Below are 23,389 nucleotides of genomic sequence, written 5' to 3'. Positions count from 1 at the left end.
GATTCCAGAACTGTCAGAGGCAACAGTGGCTGCATTTGTGCCTGCTTGGCTGTGGGGAATCTAGGCTGGTCCTAGGTGATCAGGGGTCGGGTGCCAGCAGCTGAACAGGAAAGGAGGAGGGGAGCGCTCAGGAGAGGCCGGAGATGGCCTCGGGGCCAACATTGGCCGAGGGCAGGACGATGTAGCCAGTTCTGCTCCCACTTTCCATCACATTCCTTCTATTCTGTGTGTGTGGTGCAACAGTGTGCAGTGTATCAACACATATATGGAAACAAAATGAGGATGGGGTTATGGATTTTTTTTTTTTTTGGAGATGGGATCTTGCTTTATTGCCCAGACTGGAGTGCAGTGGTGTGATCATGACTCTGTCCCAGGCTCAAGCCATACTTCTACCTCAGCCTCCCGAGTAGCTAATTTCTTTTCTTTTTTTTTTTTTTTTGAGAGGGAGTCTCGCTCTGTCGCCCAGGCTAGAGTGCAGTGGTGCGATCTTGGCTCACTGCAAGCTCCGCCTCCTGGGTTCATGCCATTCTCCTGCCTCAGCCTCCCAAGTAGCTGGGACTACAGGTGCCCGCCACCACGCCCGGATAATTTTTTGTATTTTTAGTGGAGATGGGGTTTCACCGTGTTCGCCAGGATGGTCTCGATCTCCTGACCTCGTGATCCGCCCGCCTTGGGCTCCCAAAGTGCTGGGATTACAGGCATGAGCCACTGTGTCTGGCCTTACCTGGATAATTTTTTTAAAGTTTTTATAGAGATGGGGGGGTCTCACTTATTTGCCCAGGCTGGTCTCGAATGCCTGTGCTCAAGTGATCCTCCAGCCTTGGCCTCCCAAAGTACTAGGATTACCGGTGTGAACCATTGCCCCGGCCCAACTTTTATTTTTAAGAGACAGGGTCTCACTCTGTTGCCCAGGCTTGAGTGCAGTGGTGTGATCACAGCTCACTGCAGCCTCAAACTCCTGGGCTCAAGCCATCCTCCTACCTCAGCCTCCAAAGTAGCTAGATTACAGGTGCGCATCACCACGCCCAGCTTTTTGTAGAGACAGGGTTTCGCCCATGTTGCTCAGGCTGGTCTCAAAACTCCTGGCTTCAGGTGATCCCTCCCACCTCAGCCTCCCAAAGTGCTGAGATCACAGGCGTGAGCCACCATGCCTGGCCTGGACTTCTTTTGAGTGTAAAGAGCAACACATACACAGAGATCGCTGGTTTCAGGGGCAGAGAGCCCAAGAGATCAGAAGCAGCCAAAGAGGTGGAGCGAGAGGGTTGGGAAGAAGCCAGCAGAGGTGGGGACCTGGAAGCCAACAGGGAGAACTGCAAGAGGGAGTGGCCAGTGGTGTCAGATACAGCAAAATTCCAGGAAGGTGAAGCGTGGGAGCATCTCAGGATCCAGGACGTGGCCCCGGGAACGGGGAACCTTGCCAGAGCATGTAAACCTCCCCGGGAAGCCTCCTTCAAAGATCTTAGGGTTTGTCACCTCTTTCCTCTAAGCCAGGGTCCCCCAACCTCCACACTATTGGCACCTGGAACAGGCTGCTTGTTGTCATGGGCGGTTCTCCAGGGCATGGCAGGGTGCTAAGCACCATCCTGGCTAGATGCCCACCAGATGCCAGTAGCACCCTCCTCTCCTGAAGTTGTGACAATTAAAAGTGTCTCCGGATACTGCCAAAGGGCAGAACAGCTCCCCTGAGAACCAGTGCCCCAGGTAATAGGTGCGCTCCTGGCTCTGAAAGCCCCGTGGGCTCATCACATTGTCCCCACTCTGCCATCCCCTTTTAGGAACATAGGGTGATTTCTTTTCCTGTTTAATGCTTTGTTCCTTAGGGAACAAGCACAGTCAAAAACAAACAAAAAAAAAGAAGTTGCTCACTGCAAGCTCCGCCTCCCAGGTTCAAGCGATTCTCCTGCCTCAGCCTCCTGAGTAGCTGGGACTACAGGTGCACGCCACCATGCCAGGCTAATTTTTTGTATTTTTAGTAGAGACGGGGTTCCACCATGCTGGCCAGGCTGGTCTCGAACTCCTGACTTCATGATCTGCCCGCCTCGGCCTCTCAAAGTGCTGGGATTACAAGCATGAGTGACTGCGCCCGGCAATAGGCCATTTATGAGTTAGAACGGGATTGGATGCTAGAGGCAAGGAGAGGGTGTAACATATATGAGGAGGGAAAAAACATAATGGTGCTAGTCTCTAACTTGAGCCACTGGGTGGATGATGGAGCCATTCATTAACATGGAGACCATCAGGATTAGGTTGTGGGAGAAGAGGAGAGGACTTATATTGAATATGTTGGATTTGAAATGGCTGGGACACCTCCAAATGGAGTTAGATTGGATATATGGGTCCAAGACTTGGAGATAAAATTTGACTTGGCTGCTCTTAAATTCACAGTCAGGGTGAAAAGGACAACTTCAGTTAGCGAGTGATAAAACAGTAATCAATAGGCCGGGCACAGTGGCTCACGCCTGTAATCCCAGCACTTTGGGAGGCTGAGGTGGGCAGATCACCTCAGGTTGGGAGTTTGAGACCAGCCTGACCAACATGGTGAAACCCTGTCTCTGCTAAAAATATAAAATTAGCTGGGTGTGGTGGTGCATTCCTGTAATCCCAGCTACTTCGGAGGCTGAGGCAGGAGAATTGCTTGAACCCAGGAGGCAGAGGTTTCGGTGAGCCGAGATCGCGCCATTGTACTCCAGCCTGGGCAACAAGAGCGAAACTCCACCTCAAAAACAAACAAACAAACAAAAAACAGTAATCAATAAACAAGTCCACATTTGGTTAAGAGAGGAAAAACTTCCCCATGGCTATTGGTTGGAGCATGAGGGACAAATAGACTGCTGAGAAAGACTGGATTTTAAGCAAGCATTTCAGAAAGTGACAATTTAGTCTTCGATAATTTTCAGATAAACAATTTATCTGCAAGGCGCAGTGGCTCACGCCTGTAATCCCAGCACTTTGGGAGGCCGAGGCAGGTGGATCACGAGTCAAGAGTTCAAGACCAGCCTGACCAACATGGTGAAACCCCATCACTACTAAAAATACAAAAATTAGCCAGGCATGGTGGCGGGCGCCTGTAGTCCCAGCTACTCAGGAGGTTGAGGCAGGAGAATCGCTTGAACCCAGGAGGCGGAGGTTGCAGTGAGCCGAGATCGCACCACTGCACTCCAGCCTGGGCGACAGAGCGAAACACCGTCTCAAAAAAAAAAAAGATGACGTAATTACAATGGGCCCTAATGCAATATGACCAATGTCCCTATTTTAAAAAAAGGAAAAATTTTCAAGTATCCGCTTTTGGTGAAGAAAAAAAGAAAATTAAAAAATAAGCCAGGCGTGGTGGCTCATGCCTGTAATCTCAGCACTTTGTGAGGCTGAGGCGGGCAGATCACTTGAGGCCAGGAGTTCGAGACCAGCCTGGCCAACATGGAAAAACCCCATCTCTAATAAAAATACAAAAATTAGCTGGGCATGGTGGCCGGTGCCTGTAATCCCAGGTACCTGGGAGGCTGAGTCACAAGAATCGCTTGAACCCAGGAGGTAGAGGCTGCAGTGAGCCGAGATCACACCACTGCACTCCAGCCTGTGTGACTCTGTCTCAATAAATAAACAAATAAACAAAATAATTTTTTTTAAAGAGGGATATTTGGACACAGATACAGATACAAATATGCAGAGAGATGATGTACCGAGAGGGAGGACGAAAGCCATCAACCAGCCGATGAGAGGCCCAGAACAGAGCCTTCCAGAGCCCTAAGGAATCCACCCTGCTAACACCTCAGTTTTGGACTTCCCGTCTCCAGAACCGGGAGAAAACACATCGCTGCTGCTTATGCCACTCAGTTCGTGGTGCTTTGTCATACGGTCTTCGCAAATGACCACACCTGTCATCTCAGCCAACGCCTAGCTGCTCCAACTTCAAACCAGGGTGTGGGGCAACCCAGTTCATGGGACTCAGGGCCCACAGGGAGCGGGGAAGGGAGATGGCCACACTTGCCTCTCATCATGCTGCCTTTGAGAACTTTCTCGGGGGCTCTGCAAAAGCAGGGGCTGCCCCAGTGGACTCCCTATGTCTGAGGGAGAGTAGAGATCTTTAGGACTGGGTCCTGGTGGCCCCAGAGGGAGTCCTTTCCTGAGAGGCAGCTACCCCAGGGAGGAGATGCATGGGGCCCCACAGGCTCCACTGGGGCACACGAGGAGGCAGCGTAGGACCCCCGGGTCCACCTGTCCCAGTCACCCTCCTCCCCATGCCAAGCCAGCTGTGTCCCCAACTCACCACCCAGTTCTTATGGACGATCATGGTCATGATGATCTGGTACTGGAAATACATGGGGATGAGCAGCGGCGGCCCAACTGCAGGAGAGAGACAGGCGCTTAGAGGCATCCATTCCACCCTGCCTGTGCCGGAAGGTCGGGGGAACCCAGGCCCAGCACTGAGCGCAGGGGCCAGCCCTGCAGATGTGGGCAGAAGCAGTCAGGGACCCCGGGGCCTGCAGAGAAGGCTGGGAGCCCTTGAGGACGTGTGTCACCCCTGGGACTCTCTGAGCCTCTGTGTCCCCGTCAGGCCTGTAACACGGGCTGAGGGGGTCTGCACAGGAAGGCTGCTGTGGCCCCCGCTTCTAACAAGTTTAGTGTCACTTTCTGGATCTGAAAAAGATGTCAGGTAGGAGGGAGAGACACACCACTCTGGGGGGAGGGGAGGGTCCCAGAGTGATTTCGGGGCGCCGAGCACTCACTCAGGAAGAAGTATTCGTGCTGGTGATTGTAGGGCAGGTATTTCAGCTTCTTCTTGCCGTACTGAGGAGAGAGGAGAGATCATGAGCACCCAGTAGCCTCAGCTCCCAGCCTCCCATGTTCCCCAACCTGTCCTGCAGCCACCATCCCTTCTATCTGCTCAGGGCACACCACTGTCCCTTTCCTGTCAATCTGCACCCTGGGCCCACCAAGCCTGGGGCCCCTCCAGCCCTCTGGGCTCCCCATGCTACAGCCAGCAGCGGCCAATGCTTCCTCAGCCCTAGCTGAGCACTGGCCCGATGGCATCGATCCTCTACAAGGCCGGCACTTCTGAGGCTGAGGCTCAGCGTTAACCCATGGCCCAAGGCCACGGGAAGTGGCCCTGGCTGGGATCACAACCCAAAAAGCTGACTCTGAGCCCATGTGACAGGCGCTAAACAAATGTTTGTTGAATGAATGTGCAACAGAGCAACTCTCGGCGGAGCATAAGCACCCAGGGGAGTTCCTAGGTCACCATGGAGAGCTCCCGGAGCCCGCAGTGGCAGGGAGAACCTAGGTAAGGGCCCCAGAATTGCTGCCAGTCATCAGGCTGGGAGCATCTGCCTCCCTGGAGCCTCCCTGTAACTTACAAGAGTGAATCACTCCTCCCCAGCTGGAGCCTAACCTTGAGGACAGAGGAGGCCACAGCACAGACTCCTCAGGCCATATCTGGCTACCTGAGGTCCCCATGAGGGCACCGGTTTCTTCCCCATCAGAGCCTGCACCTTGGGCAGCCTGATGCCCAGAGGCTCTAATGGAGGAGGGCTGGGCTGGGTCCTGGGCATCGTCATTGTCCAAAGCTGCTCAGGCCAGTCAGTGTGAGCCAGGCATAGGAACCACGGCCCCAGGGGATCCCTGGAGCCCTTAATTCCATGGTCCAGCCCCTAGGGACCAGCCCACCCTGCACTTCCAGGACTGAGACCAAAAGATGCCGCTCACTGAGTGACACCTGCTCCTCTTGCTTGCAGTGTGGGGAGGCTGGGCTTGCAGCCAGCAGATGCGCTTGAGCCGACTCTGCCTCTCACCAGTGCTGAGACTATGTGAGTCGCTTAGCCTTGCTGAGCCTTGTCTGGCATTCGAATCAGTGGTTGGTAAGAGGAGCCAATGAGAACATGGGCATAATGCCAAGTGCTGACCCCAGGACACTGCCCGTCACCCTCCCTATACCCCTGGATCCGAAGGCCAGAGATGCCTCCTCCTATAGTGTCCAGTCATACTTATTGCAGTCAGGAGGTCAAAGTGAGTTACAGAGGGAAGGGACTTTGGATGATGCCTAGGCCAGCGCCCCTCTCATCCAGGTGAGTAAAATGATTGTCCAAATCACAGGGAGAGCATGGATTCCTGAGGGAAGAGGCTATGGGTGGGAACCAGGTCCACCCTGTCCCCAAGACTTGCATCTTGGCACCAATGGCCATGGTCACGGCACACCCAGCTGAAGAACCCCCAGAAACAGTCCCTTTGTTCTGTGTGGCCTCCTGAGCCTTGGCAAGGATCTCACTCATTCCCAGAAAGGACAGCCACTTGCAGGAAGACTATCATTAAGGCCAGGGCTGAGGCCGGCCATGGAGAGGTCCGAGCCAGGGAGGCCTCACAGGAGCATTTCATGAGTCTCCAGTGGACGGAGGTGCTGGAGGAGCCAGCACTGCAGACATTGCTCTCGTGGCCAGTCTCGGGGCCTGCAGTGGCCCACAGAACAGGCCCCTGAGTCCTGCTCTAAGCTTCTCCCAGAGGCCAGGGAGCAGGCTCATAGCCCCAGCCTTGGCGTGCAGTGTCTCCAGCTCTGCTCAAGAGCTCCTCCCCACCGCATCTCTGTCCCACAGAGCATCCCATCCCTCTCGGGCTGGGCCGGCTGTACTCGGAAGTGAGCACAGAGGGCAACCCAGGCAGGTCAGCAGGGGTCAGGGCATCCTATGGAGGGACTGAGGGCTGGCCACGCTGTTGTGGGGGCCTGGGAGGCACCTGGGGAGTCTGTTTGGAGCTGCATGTGTACAGTAGGCACCCTGTTCTCATGGGTGATGGTGGCCTTTGGGTGGACAACACAGGTTACAGGGGCTGCCTCCGCTGGTAAGCACTGCTGGCTTTAGTGTGCGTCCCTTCAATGCCCCAGAATGACCCTCGGGAGCCAGGGGGTCCTGCTTGCCAGGCAGCAGCTGGCCTCAGAGTGGGCCTCTGTGGGACGGTGAGCAAAATGCTCATCACAGTCACGCGCGTGTATGTACATGCGTATGGTGACATACCACTACACATCTGTACCCATCTCGATGGCCTCAGCTGCAGTGGGTCTGCTGGGGGATGGCCAGTACTCCCCTACCAAACCAGAAAGTACAACTGTGGGCTTGGGATACGAAGCCCTGCCCTGTGGCTAACTCTCTGCTATCATCTTTCCCACGCTCAGTTCTTTGCCAGAGTTTTGCCGTTTAAGTCATGGGAGCAGGGAAGGGAGGGAGAGGTATTTTAGAATGTAGCAAGCTAGGGGGGTGAGTGCCTGGCTGTTTAATTGATCAGAAAGCTGGGGCTACCCAACAAACATATTTCACAAGGGCCCCCAGAACTCCGAAGCTGTGGTTTGCAACCAGATGGTTTGGGTTCGGACAGTGGTGTTGCCTTTTCCTTGCTGTTACCTTGAACAAGTCACCTCATGTCTCTTGGCCTTAGCTGTTCCATCCATGAAAGGGGTCGATGACAGCTCCCGCCTCACGGGTTAAGCAAGGACTAAGTGACGTTGTGCACGCACACTGCCCATCACAGTGCCCGGTCCACAGACTCACTCAACAAGAGTCAGGCTTCTTCCCAACTGGGGGCTCAGAGCCCCAAGTGTGGGGAGTGGAGGACCCCACACATCTCCTCCTCCCGAGGAGTCCCCGTCACACACACAGAGAAAGCCCAAGAGGCAAGGAAGACACATGACTTTCACCCGGCTGGGCTGCGGCCAAGGGTGTGGGTGGCACACATGGACCTCCCCCTGATCAGGAACGGCGCCTTCCCAGGCTGCGGTTGACAGGCAGGGACGCAGGCCAGGGGCAAGGGAGGGAGTGCAGCCAGCCCTGGCGGAGGGGCTGACTCTCCTGTCCTCGGCCTCTCCACGCACCTCAAGGCCAGGCTTGGATGAGGGCCTGGGGGATGCCGGGCCATGTGGAGGGGACCTTTCAGCTTTGGAACAAAATGTCTGAGGAATGACAAGGGCCCTCCTTGTCCATCGAGGGTTGGGGGAGGGGAGCTGTCGCAAAGCCCAGTCTCTGCCTCTGGGAACCTGCAAACTCACACACAGAGAGAAACAGGCGGCACAACCTCCCCAGCAGGAGCAGAATGGCAAGGTCCCAGTCCAAGGTCCCTGAGAGGGCGGCATGTGTGTCCCAAGGCGGGATGGGTGGCTTAAGCCTGTTCATGAAGGTCTGCCTGAAGCAGGAAGCCCAGGAGGTTAGCTTCAGACAGTCAGAGCAGCAGAGGTGGTTTCCCAGATGGGAGGAGGAGGAGGATCTCAGGCACGGCACGGCTTCTGAGGCCCCTTTACACTGCTACTGGGATAATGGTCTCACCAGCCCCCTCAGAAAACGGGGATATGGCAAAAGAAGAACAAAACAAGGCTGCTGCCAATATCACCGCCATTAAACTCAGCTCTGAAATTTCCCGTCAATGCAATAAAACCCAAAGCAGAAAACAGAGTGGAGCTATTAGAAAGAAAGAGACTACTTCAACATCCAGATTAGAAAGAAAGAAGGAAAGAAAGGAAGGAAGGAAGGAAGGAAGGAAGGAAGGAAGGAAGGAAGGAAGGAAGGAAAGAAAGAAAGAAAGAGTGACTACACTTTTTTTCTGTTTGTTTTGTTTTGTTTTGTTGTTGTTTTGAGACGGAGTCTCACTCTGTCGCCCAGGCTGGAGTGCAGTGGTGCTATCTCAGCTCACTGCAACCTCCGCCTCCCGGGTTCAAGCGATTCTCTTGCCTCAGCCTCCAGAGTAGCTGGGACTACAGGCGTGTGCCACCACGCCCAGCTAATTTTTTGTATTTTTAGTAGAGACGGGGGTTTCATTGTGTTAGCCAAGATGGTCTCGATCTCCTGACCTCATGATCCGCCAGCCTCGGCCTCCCAAAGTGCTGGGATTACAGACGTGAGCCACCACACTGGGCCGAGAGACTACGTTTTCATTATTTTCTAGGATATGATCATCTACCCAGGAAACTCAAAAGAATCAACTGAAACACAACTAGAATTATGAAGAGACGTAAGTGGACACTAGCGGGACAAAAGATAACTATCCCATTCATTGGAAGGCCATGCAAACAAAAATTTAGAAAAAAAAAGAAAATTAAGATAACTACCCCAATATCCACTGCTTTCCCGAGTACTGGAGAACCTCCAATCATAATGACAAAATATAAGACATATAAGGATTGCGTTTTAAAAGAAACATCCATGAGACATATAAAGAAGTACAGACCTTGGCCGGGCACAGTGGCTCATGCCTGTAATCCCAGCACTTTGGGAAGCTGAGGTAGGCAGATCACTTGAGGTCAGGAGTTCGAGACCAGCCTGGCCAACATGGTGAAACCCCGTCTCTACTAAAAATACAAGAATTAGCCGGGCATGGTGGCGGGTGCCTGTAGTCCCAGCTACTCGGGAGGCTGAGGCAGAACGATGGCTTGAGCCCAGGAGGTTGAGGCTGCAGTGAACTGAGATTGCGCCACTACGCTCTAGCCAAGGTGACAGAGCATGACCTTGTCTCAAAAACAAAAACAAAAACAAAAAGAGAGAGAAAGAGAAGGGGAAAGGCACCCCACTACGAGCTTCCAATGAGTTAAGTGCCAAGGATGAATGAGTGTGAGTGTGGCCCCCAAGTCATCCAGACGGTGGCCTGGGAGAGGACAGACAGCCCAGCCCAGGCCAAGCCCAGGCTGAGGAGCACTCACTGCCTCATATGAAGAAGCAATGCCACCTCATGGGGGTGCCGGGAAAACTGGCCGACTCTGGAGAAAAGTGAAGGCCGAACATCATCCTACCCATATCCCATTTGGCAGAAGTTAAAGATTGAAACACAAAACCTTAAAGAACTGAAAATAATATGTATGAAGAACTTTCTAAGCACACAAGAAATGAATCTCTGGGTAAAGTGAATATACTTTGCTACATATGACAAAAAGAATCCTCCTGGACAGCATCAATAAGACCAAAATGCAGAAAACGAGGAAAAGGGCTTTACTGCGGAGCCCGCGCTATTCACAGTTCCACGTGCTGGGAGCCGCTTGGCAGGGCTGCTTTGCTTATCTGTCCCCAGAGATAGAAGCCCTGGCCAGCGTCCTTGCTCTGGAGACTGGGATGGTGGCATGAGGCCCTGGGACCTGGCCGCTCCACCTGGCCCTGCTGTGGTGTGTGGGACTGGCATGTGACAAGTCCCATCAGACCCACTGTCACTTCAGTCAAGAGACCAGGGTTCCTTCCAGGGCAGCCGGGTCCTGCGAGAGCCAGAGCACAGGTCAAAACACCAGGAACCCAGGAAGCACCAATCCTTTCCCCATGAGTGTGAGAGCGGGGATTTCCACAGAACACCGCGGCACTGGCTGGGGACTTCCAAACGCCACTGGTAACTGAACAACCAGATCCTCACAGCCTCCCACCCCTATCTCCTGCCCCAAAGCCAGCATTCCAGAAGTGTCGGGGGTGAGAAGATGTCGGGAAAGGAGAGGCTTCTCTGGCCACCACGCACAAGAAAGACGCCTTCTTGCCAGTGCAGCTGGTGGGACTAGACTTTCTTTGTTAGAGACACAGAGAACATCTGTCAGGACAGCCAACGGCTCTACATTACAAAGCCTCCCCGAGAAAACGAAGCCTTTGTCCCCACTTATCAGAGGGCCTCAAGTTCATCAGTTCCGTTTTCTAGACACCTCTAATTAAAGCTGGCAAACTGTTTCCTAGAAGAATAACAATAGCCTGTACTTTGGCAGAAAATGGAATCCCTGGCAGCTTAGAGAGGCTTCCAAAGTACAGAACTGTGGCTGATTTCCTGCGAATTGGCCATGTTACAGAAAAATCCACGTTCCTGCTCAGATAGTCTCACGGGTGGAAATGAAATAAGAAGAGGGTGTACAAACCAGAACTGGGGAGCCAGGCTGTCTCCTCGCCTTGTTCCAAGCCTTAGGCGCCAAGGCTGTCGGGAATACTACTTCACTCACAGTGCCACTCCTTAGTGAGGGAAAATTGGCCTCACTTGGCAGATGCTGATTGAACCCTACTCTATGCATGGCTTTGTGGCTCCTAAGATCTGCATAAAAGCAACAAGGATCTTCTAAACTTTCATTTTAATCATTAATGTATTTCCAAAAAGCAGCGCATATATTTATTTTTTTCTTGTAAATTAGGTCCCGACATAGAGACTCTACATAAAAAAAAAGAATGTATTAAATAAGAACTTTTTTTGTGGAACGCATTGGTGGGGCCTTTATTCAAAAGAAATTATGGGCCGGACGCGGTGGCTTACACCCGTAATCCCAGCACTTTGGGAGGGCGAGGTGGGCGGATCACGAGGTCAGGAGTTCAAGACCAGCCTGGCCAACATGGTGAAACCCCGTCTCTACTAAAAATGAGAAAATTAGCCAGGCGTGGTGGTGTGCACCTGTAATCCCATCTACTCGGGAGGCTGAGGCAGGAGAATCACTTGAACCTGGGAGGTGGAGGTTGCAGTGAGCCAAGATAGCGCCACTGCACTCTAGACTGGGCAAGAGAGTGAGACTCTGTCTCAAAAAAAAAAAAAAAAAAAAAAGAAAAGAAAAGAAAGAAATTATGAATTACTAACACTCAATTTGTCTACCTTATAAAATAATGTAGGTCCTGTTATGGTTCAGAAATACAACAGAATACCATATGGCTAGAGGGAGATGAGACCTGTGTACATGAACTGGGGGGGAAGGGCATCCACATTCGCAGAGGTGGCAAGTTGCAGGATACAAGGTAGAATTTTTTTGTTTTTTATTTTTTTATTTTTGAGACAGAGTCTCCCTCTTCTGTCCCCGCTGGAGTGCAGTGGTGCAATCATAGCTCATTGCAGCCTTGAGGCTCCCAGGCTCAAGTGATTCCCCCACCTCAGCCTCCCCTGCACCTGGGACCACAGACGCACACCACTACACCTGGCTAATCTTTTGTATTTTTTGCAGAGATGGGGTCTCACTATGTAGCCCAGGCTGGTCTTGAACTCCTGGGCTCAAGCACTTCTCCCACTTCAGCCTCCCAAAGCACTGGGATTACAGGTGTGAGCCACCACAGCTGGCCTAAAATTTTTGTTTGTAAAGAAACAGATATATGCATGTTTATACACATATAAAAATATCTAGAAGACTGTATAGCATTTCTTGTTAACAGTGGTTACCCTCAAGGGCATAAAATTTGGGGCAAAGGGGAGGTTTGAGAGATTCACTTTTTTTTTCTTTTTTGAGACAGAGCTTTGCTCTGTTACCCAGGCTGGAGTGCAGTGGTGTGATCATAGTTCACTGTAGCCTCAACCTCCTAGGCTCAGCTCAAGGGATCCACCCACCTCAGCCTCCCCAATAACTGAGACTAGGCACGTGCTACCATGCCTGGCTAACTAAAAAAATATGTATTTTTTTAGAGACAGGGTCTTGCTATATTGCCCAGGCTGAGACTCGTGTTTTAATTCTGGATATTTCTGTACTGTTTAGAAGTTTATACCAAGTGTGTTCTATATTTGTAGTAATAAAATGAACTAATAGGAAAATAAAATGGTATAGTAAATGGAAGGCAATGGCCTAGCAGTCCAAAGGTCTGGGGCCTCACCCTAGACTGGCCACTAAATTACGTGACTGTCTCGGCTGGGCACGTTGGCTCATGCCTGTAATACCAGCACTTTGGGAAGCCGAAGCAGGCAGATCATGAGGTCAGGAGTTTGAGACCAGCCTGGCCATGGTGAAACCCTGTCTCTACTAAAAATACAAAAATTATTTGGCATGGTGGCACATGCCCGTAATCCCAGCTACGTGGGAGGCGGAGGCAGGAGAATTGCTTGAACCCAGGAGGCGGAGGTTGCAGTGAGCCAAGATTGTGCCATTGCACTCCAGCTCTGGGCAACAGAGCAAGACTCCGTCTCAGAAAAAAAAAAAATAAATTATGTGACCCTGAACGTGTTCCATCCTCTCGCTGACCTTCAATTTCTCATGCACTGGTGAAGCAGATTGGACCAAGCCACGTTGAGGCTCCTCCCAGTGTACAGGATGATGATTCTCCAAATAAGGTTTTCTCAACATGAGCTAGTCGGTTGGCGACCAAGCTTGAGCCCCTGAAATCTTGCCTTCCTGCTGAACTGGAACAAGATTTCCCTCTACCCTGGGAAAAAACAAGCCAGAAAATGCCCTTCCTGGCCTAAGGGTAGGAGGGAGACATCTACCATTCTAATGAGGAGCTGTGTCCGTATTTACAGGTGAGGCCATTCCACATACATTCCAGCCAGAACAATTCAGGGTACCTAGGAGAGGTATCTGTGTAGCAGGAGATGTGGACCTGCCTGGCTGAATGTCAGCTCTCTAGGCTTCCTTCCCTGCTCCCTGCTCAGGCCAAACACTTCCTAGGTCAACACCAACCCCTTAGTCATACCTCGATGGCTGCCATTCGCCCAGGCCAAACACTTCCTAGGTCAACACCATCTCCTTAGTTGTACCTCGATGGTCTGCCATTCGCCCAGGACACTTCCTAGGTCAACACCATCCCCTTAGTCGTACCTCGATGGGCTGCCATTTGCCCAGGACAAACACTTCCTAGGTCAACACCATCCCCTTAGTCGTACCTCGATGGGCTGCCATTCGCCCAGGACAAACACTTCCTAGGTCAACACCATCCTCTTAGTCGTACCTCGATGGGCTGCCATTCGCCCAGAACAAACACGTGCAGCATGTTCACATCGGGATCCTTGTGGAAGATGTTAGGCTTGGCGTGGTGCTGGAAGTGGCGATGATTCCACCAGTTGGCAGAGGCACCCTGTGGGGAGAGAGGGGTGGGGATGAGCCATGCAAGCCACCAGGGAACTGAGCTCGCTTGTAACAGGCCCTGCTTAGGAGCAGTTCCCAGAACCTTCAACCCTCGGGGATAGCACTTCAGGCCCCCACAAGGCCAGAATCCAGCCCTGCCATGACTGAGCTCAGAGCATGCGCCAGCCCCAGATGGAGTGAAGTCACTTTATCTCTCTAGGCTTCAGTTTCCCTGATCATAAGACGATGGTGGCAGATGAGGCGTGCTGCTGAGGGACCACACGGTGAGCGCTCCAGCAGGTGTGGCAGCCGGTCTCTGCCTCTCCGTCACCAGGTGTGGAACCAGAGCTATGCAAGGTGAAGCTGAGGTTTCAGGGACAGTGAGAAGTGGTCCCTACTATGTGGCCCAGAAATCTCCCTCCTGAGCGTATATCCAAGAGAAATGAAAACATGTCCACACACCAACTCATAGAGCAGTGTTCACAGCAGCATTCTTCAAAAGAACCAGAAGAGCAAAAGCAACACAAATGTTCATCAACAGATGAGTGGGTGAATGAAATGCAGATTATCCACACAATGGAATATCATTTGGCTGTGCCATAAAACAGAACGAATCACTGACACTTGCTACAACATGGATGAGCCTGGAAAACATGCTAAGGGAAGGAAGGAGCCACAAAAGACCACATATCACATGATTCCACTGACATGAAATGTCCAGAATAGGGAAATCTATAGAGACAGAAAGTTGAGCAGTTGTGTAGGGCTAGGATTGGGGTAGGGGAGGGAGTGAGGGGGTTGGGACGTGATGGCTAAGAAACGTGGGGTTTCTTTTGAGCATAATGAAGATGCTCTAAAATTGACTATGATGATGGTTGCATAAATCTGTGAATATACTAAAAGTCATTGATTTGTCTACTTTAAATGGGAAAACTGGCTGGGTGTGGTGGCTCACACCTGTAATTCCAGCACTTTGGGAGACAGAAGCGGGTGGATCACTTGAGGTCAGGAGTTTGAGACCAGCCTGGGCAACATGGTGAAACCCCGTCTCTACTAAAAATACAAAAATTAGCCAGGCGTGGTTGTGGGCGCCTGTAATCCCAGCTACTCGGGAGGCTGAGGCAGGAAAATCACTTGAACCCGGGAGGCAGAGATCACACCACTGCACTCCAGCCTAGGAGACAGAGCAAGACTCTGTTTAAAAAAAAAAAAAAAGTGAGAACTGTATCTCAATAAAGGATTTGGAGAGCGCAGTTGTGCTGCTATGCTGAGGGTGGGTCCTGAGATTCATGTCACACCAGGAAGGCTGGAGGGAGGGCTTAACAAACAACTGCTAACATGAACAAGAAGAACTTTCCTGTTTCTAACACTCAAATAGGATCCCATGAGACAAGACACATAACATGGATATTTCTTTTGAGGCCACAGGTGTCCGTCTCCTCAGCTCAGAGTTATGGCCCTCAACAGTTGCCCAGCGACAGATGAAAGAAAACACACTTTCCTGACCCTTTGGCATCACGACTATCCTGGTGAACTGTTGCCGGATCAATGCTTTGGCTAAGGGTCTGCAAAAAATGCCTATTTGCTAAACAAACATTTTACTTGGGAGATGCTTTTGGCACACACAGTCTATGGACACTAATAGCCATGGGTGGGAGCAGCAATGGACAGCTGTGGCCTTTGCAGTAACCTCAGGGCCCTGGAAACTGGCAGGCCTCAAAACCGATGAGAGAGAGAGAGAGAAAAAAAAAAAAAAAGTCAGAGAGTGAAAGCTCAGAGGCTTCACTTTGGGAGGCCGAAGCGTGTGGATCACTTGAGGTCAGGCGTTCAAGGCCAGCCTGGCCAACACGGAGAAACCCCGTCTCTACTAAAACTACAAAAATTATCTGGGCGTGGTGGCGGGCACCTGTAATCCCAACTACTCAGGAGTCTGAGGCAGGAGAATCCTGTGAACCCAGGAGGCCAAGATCATACCAACTTCACTTTAGCCTGAGCAACAGAGCAAGAGTCCGTCTCAAAAAAAAAAAAAAAGAAAAGAAAGAAAGAAAGCTTAGAGGCTTGAGGAATCAAATGACACATTTGCGTTTGTTGTCAAAAGGAAAAAAATTCCTGGGAAGAATCAAATGGAAAAATCTCTGGCACAAAGAAACTGAGGAGCAAGGCCTGAAACAAGTAAGCGTGATGTTTGGAGGATACCAACCCAGAGATGTTTATTGAACAAACAGATGGAGGAAAGCAAGACGGGCTGACAACAAGGAGGCAGTGAGGTGGGCAGTCCCGGTTCTCCCTGGACTTGGGATGAGATGTAATGAAAGCATTTTTTGTTCATGCTACTTCCTCTGCTGTGATTCTCTTCCTTTTTTTTTTTTTTTTTTTTTTGAGACAGAGTTTTGTTCTTGTCGCCCAGGCTGGAGTGCAGTGGTGCAATCTCAGCTCACTGCAACTTCCGCCTCCCAGGTTCTCCTACCTCAGCCTTCCGAGTAGCTGAGATTATAGGCGCCCGCCACCATGCCTGGCTAATTTTTGTATTTTCAGTAGAGATGGGGTTTCACCATGTTGGCCAGGCTGGTCTCAAACTCCTGAACCCAGGTGATCCGCCCACCTCCGCCTCCCAAAGTGCTGGGATTACAGGCATAACCCACCGCACCTGGCCTCTCTTCCATTCTTCTTTGCCAGGTGAAGCCCTGCTTGTCCTTCAAGAGCCCCTCCTTCCGGGCACCGGGAAGCCCGCCTTGCCCAGGAACAATGGCCAGCTCCGTGTTCCCAGAATGTGGTGCAGATGTTGCCTACCCTCAGCCAGCTGCCATGCTCTGCCTGGGAGGTGAACCAAGAGACAAAGCCCTTGTACTCACGGAGCTGAGAGGGAGGGTCTGGCCTCATCACACCAAACCCAAACTGAGCTGGGGCCAGGAAAGCTAAGTGTCCACGCAGCTGGAGAAGTTGGCCAGGCAGAGTGAGGGGTGCTTTCCTGACAGAGGCAAGAGCCTAGGGGAGGCCCTGGGAGAGGAAGGGGGAGTGTAGAATGCTCCAGAAGCCAGAGGAAAGCTCCTCGGTATAACTGTGACCAGCAGTGCTGGGTGGCGCCATATCAGAGCCTGAGGCAAAAAAAAAAAAAAAAAAAAAAAGTGCACTTCTGGCTTTAATGGAAGCAAACTCATCGATAACATTTTCTAAGTCTACTTTTTGCCTCATTTCATTTTCTTTCTTTTTTCTTTTTTCTTTTTTTTTGAGACGGAGTCTTCCTCTGTCACCCAGGCTGGAGGGCAGTGATGCAGTCTCAGCTCACTGCAACCTCTACCTCCCGGGTTCAAGTGATTCTCCTGTCTCAGCCTCCCGAGCAGCTGGGACTGCAGGCGTGTGCCACCACGCCCGGCTAATTTTTTGTATTTTTAGTGGAGATGGGGTTTCACCGTGTTAGCCAGGATGGTCTCGATCTTCTGACCTTGTGATCTGCCCTCCTCAACCTCCCAAAGTGCTGGGATTACAGGCGTGAGCCACCGCGCCTGGCCTCATTTCATTTTCAATGGAAAGAATTGCTGAGTTTGATGGTTTCTGTCAACCAAGCGATTAGCTTAAATAATTTTTATGTTTATTTTTTATTTTTGAGATGGAGCCTCACTCTGTCACCCAGGCTGGAGGGCTGTGGCACGATCTTGGCTCACTGCAACCTCCACCTCCCTGGTTCAAGTGATTCTCCTGTCTTAGCCTCCCGAGCACCCTCGCCTGGCTAATTTTTGTTTTTTTAGTAGAGACAGGGTTTCACCATGTTGGCCAGGCTGGTCTTGAACTCCTGACCTTAAGTGATCTACCTGCGTCAGCCTCCCAAAGTGCTGGGATTACAGGCATGAGCCACCACACCCGGCCAAGCCACCTCGCCCGGCCTTAACTAATTTCTAATTACATTCAACTGAAGCAAAAGTATAATAAGTTCTGTTTTGGTATAAATAAAGCATTTACACTTAGAATGTTATGACTTTTAATACATCAACTTCTTCATTGTTAAATATTTTTTTAACTACTTTAATCCTCTGGAAAAAAAAATCAACCATTAAAAAATGACACACGAACATGTTTAGAGGGTTGCATGTTTTTCCATTTGCCTCAGTTCATCCTGATCTTTATTTAAAATTTTGATATTTTGTTCATTGTGGATTTTTTTGCATTAATTTTGATTTTTTAAAAAACATATTGCAGGCCGGGCGCGGTGGCTCATGCCTGTAATCTCAGCACTTTGGGAGGCCAAGGCAGGTGGATCACCTTAGGTCAGGAGTTCAAGACCAGCCTGGACAACATGGAGAAACCCCATCTCTACTAAAAATACAAAAAAATTAGCTGGGCGTAGTGGCGCACACCTGTAATCCCAGCTACTCGGGAGGCTGAGACAGGAGAATCGCTTGAACCCGGGAGACAGAGGTTTCAGTGAGTTGAGATCACGCCATTGCACTCCAGCCTGGGCGACAAGAGTGAAACTCCATCTCAAAAAACAAAACAAAACCACGTTGCATTAAAACGTCATTTATCTTGATAACTGAATTTGTCTGGTGTCCCCTTAGAATTTGTCTGGTGTCCCCTTAGAATTTGTCTGGTGTCCCCTTAGATTTTATACCCTAAGCGAGTGCCTTACTTGCTTCACCCTAATCCCAGCCCTGGTGGCCTGAGATGAGGCTGCAGAAAGTCTGGTGATGTCCATTTCCAGATGCAGCGCCCAGATGGCACTGGGCCTTTCAGCTTGCATTTATTTATTTAGAGACAGTGTCTCACTCTGTCACCCATGCTGGAATGTAGTGGCACCATCACAGCTCACCGCAGCCTTCAAATCCCAGGCTCAAGCCATCCTCCGGCCTCAGCCTCCCCAGTAGCTGGGACTACAAGCATGCACCACCACCCCCGGCTAATTTTTTTATTTTTAGTAGAGACAGGGTCTTGCTATGTGGCCCAGGCTGGTCTCAAACTCTTGGCTTCAAGCAATCCTCCTGCCTTGACCTCCCAAAGCGCTGAGGTTATAGGCGTGAGCCACTGTGCCTGGCTGAAGTTTGCATTTCATCCTAAGTACAGTGCTGAACTACGAAAGAGTTTTAACCTCAGAATCGTCTTTGTAAAAGATCACACTTTGGAAGAAATGTCCACTGGGCATGACACGGGCTGAAGGCAAACAGGTCAGGATGTGGAGAACTCCCATTAAATCCCATTAGCAGTGCAGCCAACAGGAAGAAGGGGGTCCCAGCCTCTCACAGCACCTGGTAACCTACTCACAGGTCTTTCCAGCCTGTGCTAAGACATCTGAGTTGGCGAGGCCCTTGAGGACCTCCCTGTAGCCAGTCCCCTTTTTCCCAGTGATGGGAAGAGACACAGACCTACAAGATTTGTCCCCATGGCTGTGCACCTGCCGAGTGCTAGAGCCAATTTCAGGCAAGCTTGACCTCCGTGCTCTGGGGCACCCCTGAGTGAGCCACATGTCCATGTCCTTGGCCTGTCTCTGTGACACAGCACCAAGGACACAGCCAGTGGGGGCTGGTGGGCCGTGAGTGGAGCCCACATCCCCAAGCCCAAGGACCCTGTTTGCTGTCATCCACGTTCTACATGGAGACCAGTCCTCTGTCCTGGCCCCGTCTCCCGCCTGACGCAACAGCCGTGCTCTGGGGCCCCTCAAAGACTGAGGGCAATTGGACAGGAACAGTCCCCCCTGCCCGGCCCCTGCCCAGAATCTGGAAGCAGGACACAGCCCATCTTTGTTAAGTGTGTGGGTGCTAACATGGGTCAGGAGTTAAATGTTACTTTGCCATACTGAGGAGGGTTTGATCCAACAGAGAAGAGTATAAAATGAAACAAAGCACTCCACTATGTGCACCCTCTCCCTTTGCCCCTGAGATTCTGGACAGAGACCAGGTTCTCAGGCCACTTCAGGCTCAGGGCCAGGCAAGCTGCTCGCTGCGAAACTGGTGACCAGCTCAGGGGTGGTTGGCCACCAATGAGATCTGCAGCCGGCAAGCCAAGGGCGCCGTTGCGGTCTGGGTGGAAGAGGGGATAAGCTACACCCTACATGTAGCTCTTCCCTTGCCAGGGTGTGGAGGGATGGACTCTTTAGGACCCAGCTTTTCTCAGGAAGCAGGTACTGTTGGGTCAGGCTGCGATGGGGATAGTCTATTTCAGAGAGCAAGTTGGCAAAGACTCATTTTCAAAACTGAGGAGATAACGCCTGTCAGATCAGAACAAGGCAGTTGGCAATTCCAGCTTGTCTTTCTACAAACATGCTGAGACTCTGTGGTCTGCTTCCTTATCTAGGGGGAGGTGAGAGTGGAACTTCCTTAACTCCTGCACTTCTAACGACTTTTGTCCTTTGGGCCAGCTGATCATTCCGTAGTTTGGTGTCCCCTATCTGAGGCCTTATAGGATGACTTTTACTTTTTGTACCCCGCTTATTTCCAAAGAGTATTTGAAGTGGCTTGAGATAAAAGACTCATATATAACAGAAGGCTAAAATAAAGATAAAAGCATAAATGCCAGATGAGGAAGGAGAGAATGGGGGCACCAAAAACACAGACTAAAGATAGTTGCTGTTTCAAATGCTGCTTTGTACCTCTTGGCTTCTGAGGGGAAGAGAGAAACACAATGTGTTTCTTTTCCTTTTTTTTTTTGAGAGATGGGGGGGTCTCACTATGTTGCCCAGGCTGGTCTCGAACTCCTGGGCTCAAGCAATTCTCCTGCCTCAGCCTCCCGGGTGGCTGGGGTTACAGGTGCATGCCACCACACCCAGCACAACGTATTAAAGAGCTCACATCCCCAGTGAAAGGAAGCATACCAACTCATCAAAAAAGATGCTACAGGCCGGGTGCGGTGGCTCACACCTGTAATCCCAGCACTTTGGGAGGCCAAGGCAGGTAGATCACAAGGTCAGGAGTTTGATACCAGCCTGGCCAACATAGCAAAACCCCATCTCTACTAAAAATACAAAAATTAGTCAGGCATGGTGGCGAGTGCCTGTAATCCCAGCTACTCGGGAGGCTGAGGCAGGAGAATTGCTTGAACCCGGAGGTGGAGGTTGCAGTGACCCAAGATCACACCATTGCTTCCAGCTTGGGTGACAAGAGCAGGACTCTGTCTCAAAAAAAAAAAAAAAAAAAAAAAATACTGCTACTTTACTGTCCCCAAACAAAAACAGATTTGTTAGATGAGTCCTTAGCTAAGGAACATCAAAAAATACAATCCGCTGAGCCAAAAGACAAGAAAGGTGTGTGCCTGTCTTCATAATGAGTAGTACACCATGGCTTTGTGGTTCGGACCTGATCCAGAGACAGGGCTCAGGAAGTCAGCAGAATGGAGAGTCACCATGGCCCTCAGCATAGGCACACCTGCCTTGTCACCCTGTAGCCTCAGAGCACTGAGCAGAGAGGAATCCTGGTCCCTCTGTCTCAACTGCTGTCCAACAGGACAGATGCCCAGGGCTGCTGACACTTACCTTTAAGTGGCCAATGACGAATTTGTGGACAAGGTGGTTCCACTTGGGTTTTCTGTAGACAGACAGGTGGCCATAATCATGTTGCAGCCATCCAGCTTGGGCCTGGGGAGAGAGGGTCACACGTGCTGTCACAGCCTCAGCAAACAGGCACCAGGCCTCTGTCAGCTGGGGGAGGTGAGGGTGTCACGCCTCACCTGAGAGGTAGCAAGGACAAAGGCCGTGATGAGGGTAGGAATCCAGCCATTGCCAAAGTAAAAGACAGTGAACCATGCAATGCTCTCCAGGGCGATGATGTGGGCCAGGAGGAGGAGGAAGAACACGTGGTTGGTCTTGAACAGGTTCATGTCCTCAGCCGTCTTCCTCAGGGCCCGGAAGTCCTCAGTGATCTTTGACTGTTGACCAAGAGCACAGGGAAAGGAGTCAGCCACCAGCCACTCTGGAGGGAACATATGTCTCGGGCTGCCATTTCAACAGCCAATGCACAACCCAGAGAAGCTGTGGCAAGAGGGGGCCAAGCCACAAGCCTCGACCCTCCAGGAGTCCCTACAATAGCTGCTGTTACCACATGCCCCACACAGCCCTGGGGCCTGTATATTTGTCACAGCTAGGTAAGAGTGACAGAGAAAGGCTTTGACTCAAAAGCTTGCATTTTATACACCCTGTGTTCATAGCTCTATTCACATCAGGAAAAAGGTAGAAACAACACAAAGATCTCGTGATGGATGAATGGATCAGCAACACGTGGTCTATCCATGCAATGGAATATTACTCAGCCTTGAAAAGGGAGGAAATTCTGACACATGCTACAATGTGAGTGAACTTTGAAGACATCATGCTAAGGGAAACAGGCCAGTCACCAAAGGACAAATATTGTATGATTCCATACACAGGAGGTCCTTGGAGAGGCCAAATTCAGAGACAGAAAGTAGAATGGTGCCTGCCAGGGGCTGAGAGGTGGGAGAATGAGGAGTGAGTGCTTAATGGGTGTGGAATTTCAATTTGGGGAAGATGAGAACTGGATGGTGGTGATGGTTACATAACAATGTAAATGTGCTTATTTAATGCCACTGAACTGTACACGTCAAATGACTAAAATGGTTGACCACACTTTTTTAAAAAAGAAAACTTTAATCCCAGCACTTTGGGTGGCCGAGGCAGGCAGATCACCTGAGGTCAGGAGTTTGAGACCAGCCTGGCCAACATGGCGACACCCCATCTCTACTAAAAATACAAAAATTAGCCAGGCATGATGATGGGCACCTGTAACCCCAGCTACTTGGGAGGCTGAGGTAGGAGAACTGCTTGAACCTGGAGGCGGAGGTTGCAGTGAGCCGAGATGGTGTCACTGCACACCAGCCTGGGTAACAAGAGCAAAACTCCGTCTCAAAAAAAAAAAAAGAAAAGAAAAGAAAAGAAAAATAAAACTTGCATTTTCCACCACCCAACAGAGCACCACTTGCTCTGTGCACACTCTTGGGTCTTGAGGGGTTGAGTTGGGGGCGACACAAACTAGTGCAGGAGGGTGAGCTGAGGCAGGCAGGAGGGGGCTGTGAGCCCCGGGCACATGGAGCCAGGGAGGCAAAGCGGAGTCAAGGAGGGCCCTGGGAACACAATGGCATTGCGAGGAAGAAGGAACTTGGGACAAGAGGCAGGGGCAGGGCCGGATGGGGAGGAGAGTGGATACAAGGAGAGGAGCAGTACCCACAGGGCAGGACCAAGGTGCTATGAAGGGTGGTTCTGGTGGTGCCTGGTGGGAGCTTGGATGCTAAATGGTGCAGGATCTGCAGCAGAAAGGGAGAGCAGTGGAGAGAGCCAAGGAGCAAGGCCATGGACAAGGGAGCTACAGGGCAGGACGAGCAGAGCTGGGGAAGCCGCAGGCCAGGAGGTGCTGGGGCTGAGAGTGGGAGATGGACCCACTTGCGAAGGAGGCAGGAGGGGACAAGCATGGGCTGGCATGGGTACAGGGCAGGTGATCTCATGTGCCATGGAGGGCAAGGTGAGAGGAGGGGCATTGGCCTTTGAAGGACCTGCAGGGTGGCCCGCAGCTCATCAGGAAAGCCAGAGGCAATGGGGGTGGTGGGGGACTGGCCAAGAGTCCAGGCCAGGAGAGACCCTGGTCCTGGCCTGGCTCTGCTAAGCAGAGGGGTCCAGCCCAGACTGGCAACAAGAGGAGGAAGGGCTCGCTGAGGCCAGGGTGGGACTTCCCTAGT

The 23,389-nt window shown here is 51.3% G+C and overlaps 1 protein-coding gene across 3 annotated transcripts in view; it reads right to left on the bottom strand.

Moving 5' to 3' along the window:
• FADS2 (fatty acid desaturase 2) overlaps positions 1-23,389 on the bottom strand; it is a 116,621-nt gene that overhangs the window by 5,502 nt on the left and 87,730 nt on the right. For all 3 annotated transcript variants that reach the window (XM_054661112.2, NM_001364482.1, NM_001364481.1), the window contains 5 exon segments: positions 21,374-21,571; positions 21,180-21,281; positions 13,608-13,733; positions 4,725-4,785; positions 4,265-4,341 (listed from right to left, as the gene is read on the bottom strand). In XM_054661112.2, the coding sequence (XP_054517087.2) occupies positions 4,265-4,341; positions 4,725-4,785; positions 13,608-13,733; positions 21,180-21,281; positions 21,374-21,571 (564 nt within the window).

This window comes from Pan troglodytes, chromosome 9 (genome assembly GCF_028858775.2).
Source record: "Pan troglodytes isolate AG18354 chromosome 9, NHGRI_mPanTro3-v2.0_pri, whole genome shotgun sequence".
Classification (NCBI taxonomy): domain Eukaryota; kingdom Metazoa; phylum Chordata; class Mammalia; order Primates; family Hominidae; genus Pan; species Pan troglodytes.
The sequence above is the reverse complement of the archived record's forward strand: the minus strand, read 5'-3'. Positions and strand labels throughout refer to the sequence as shown.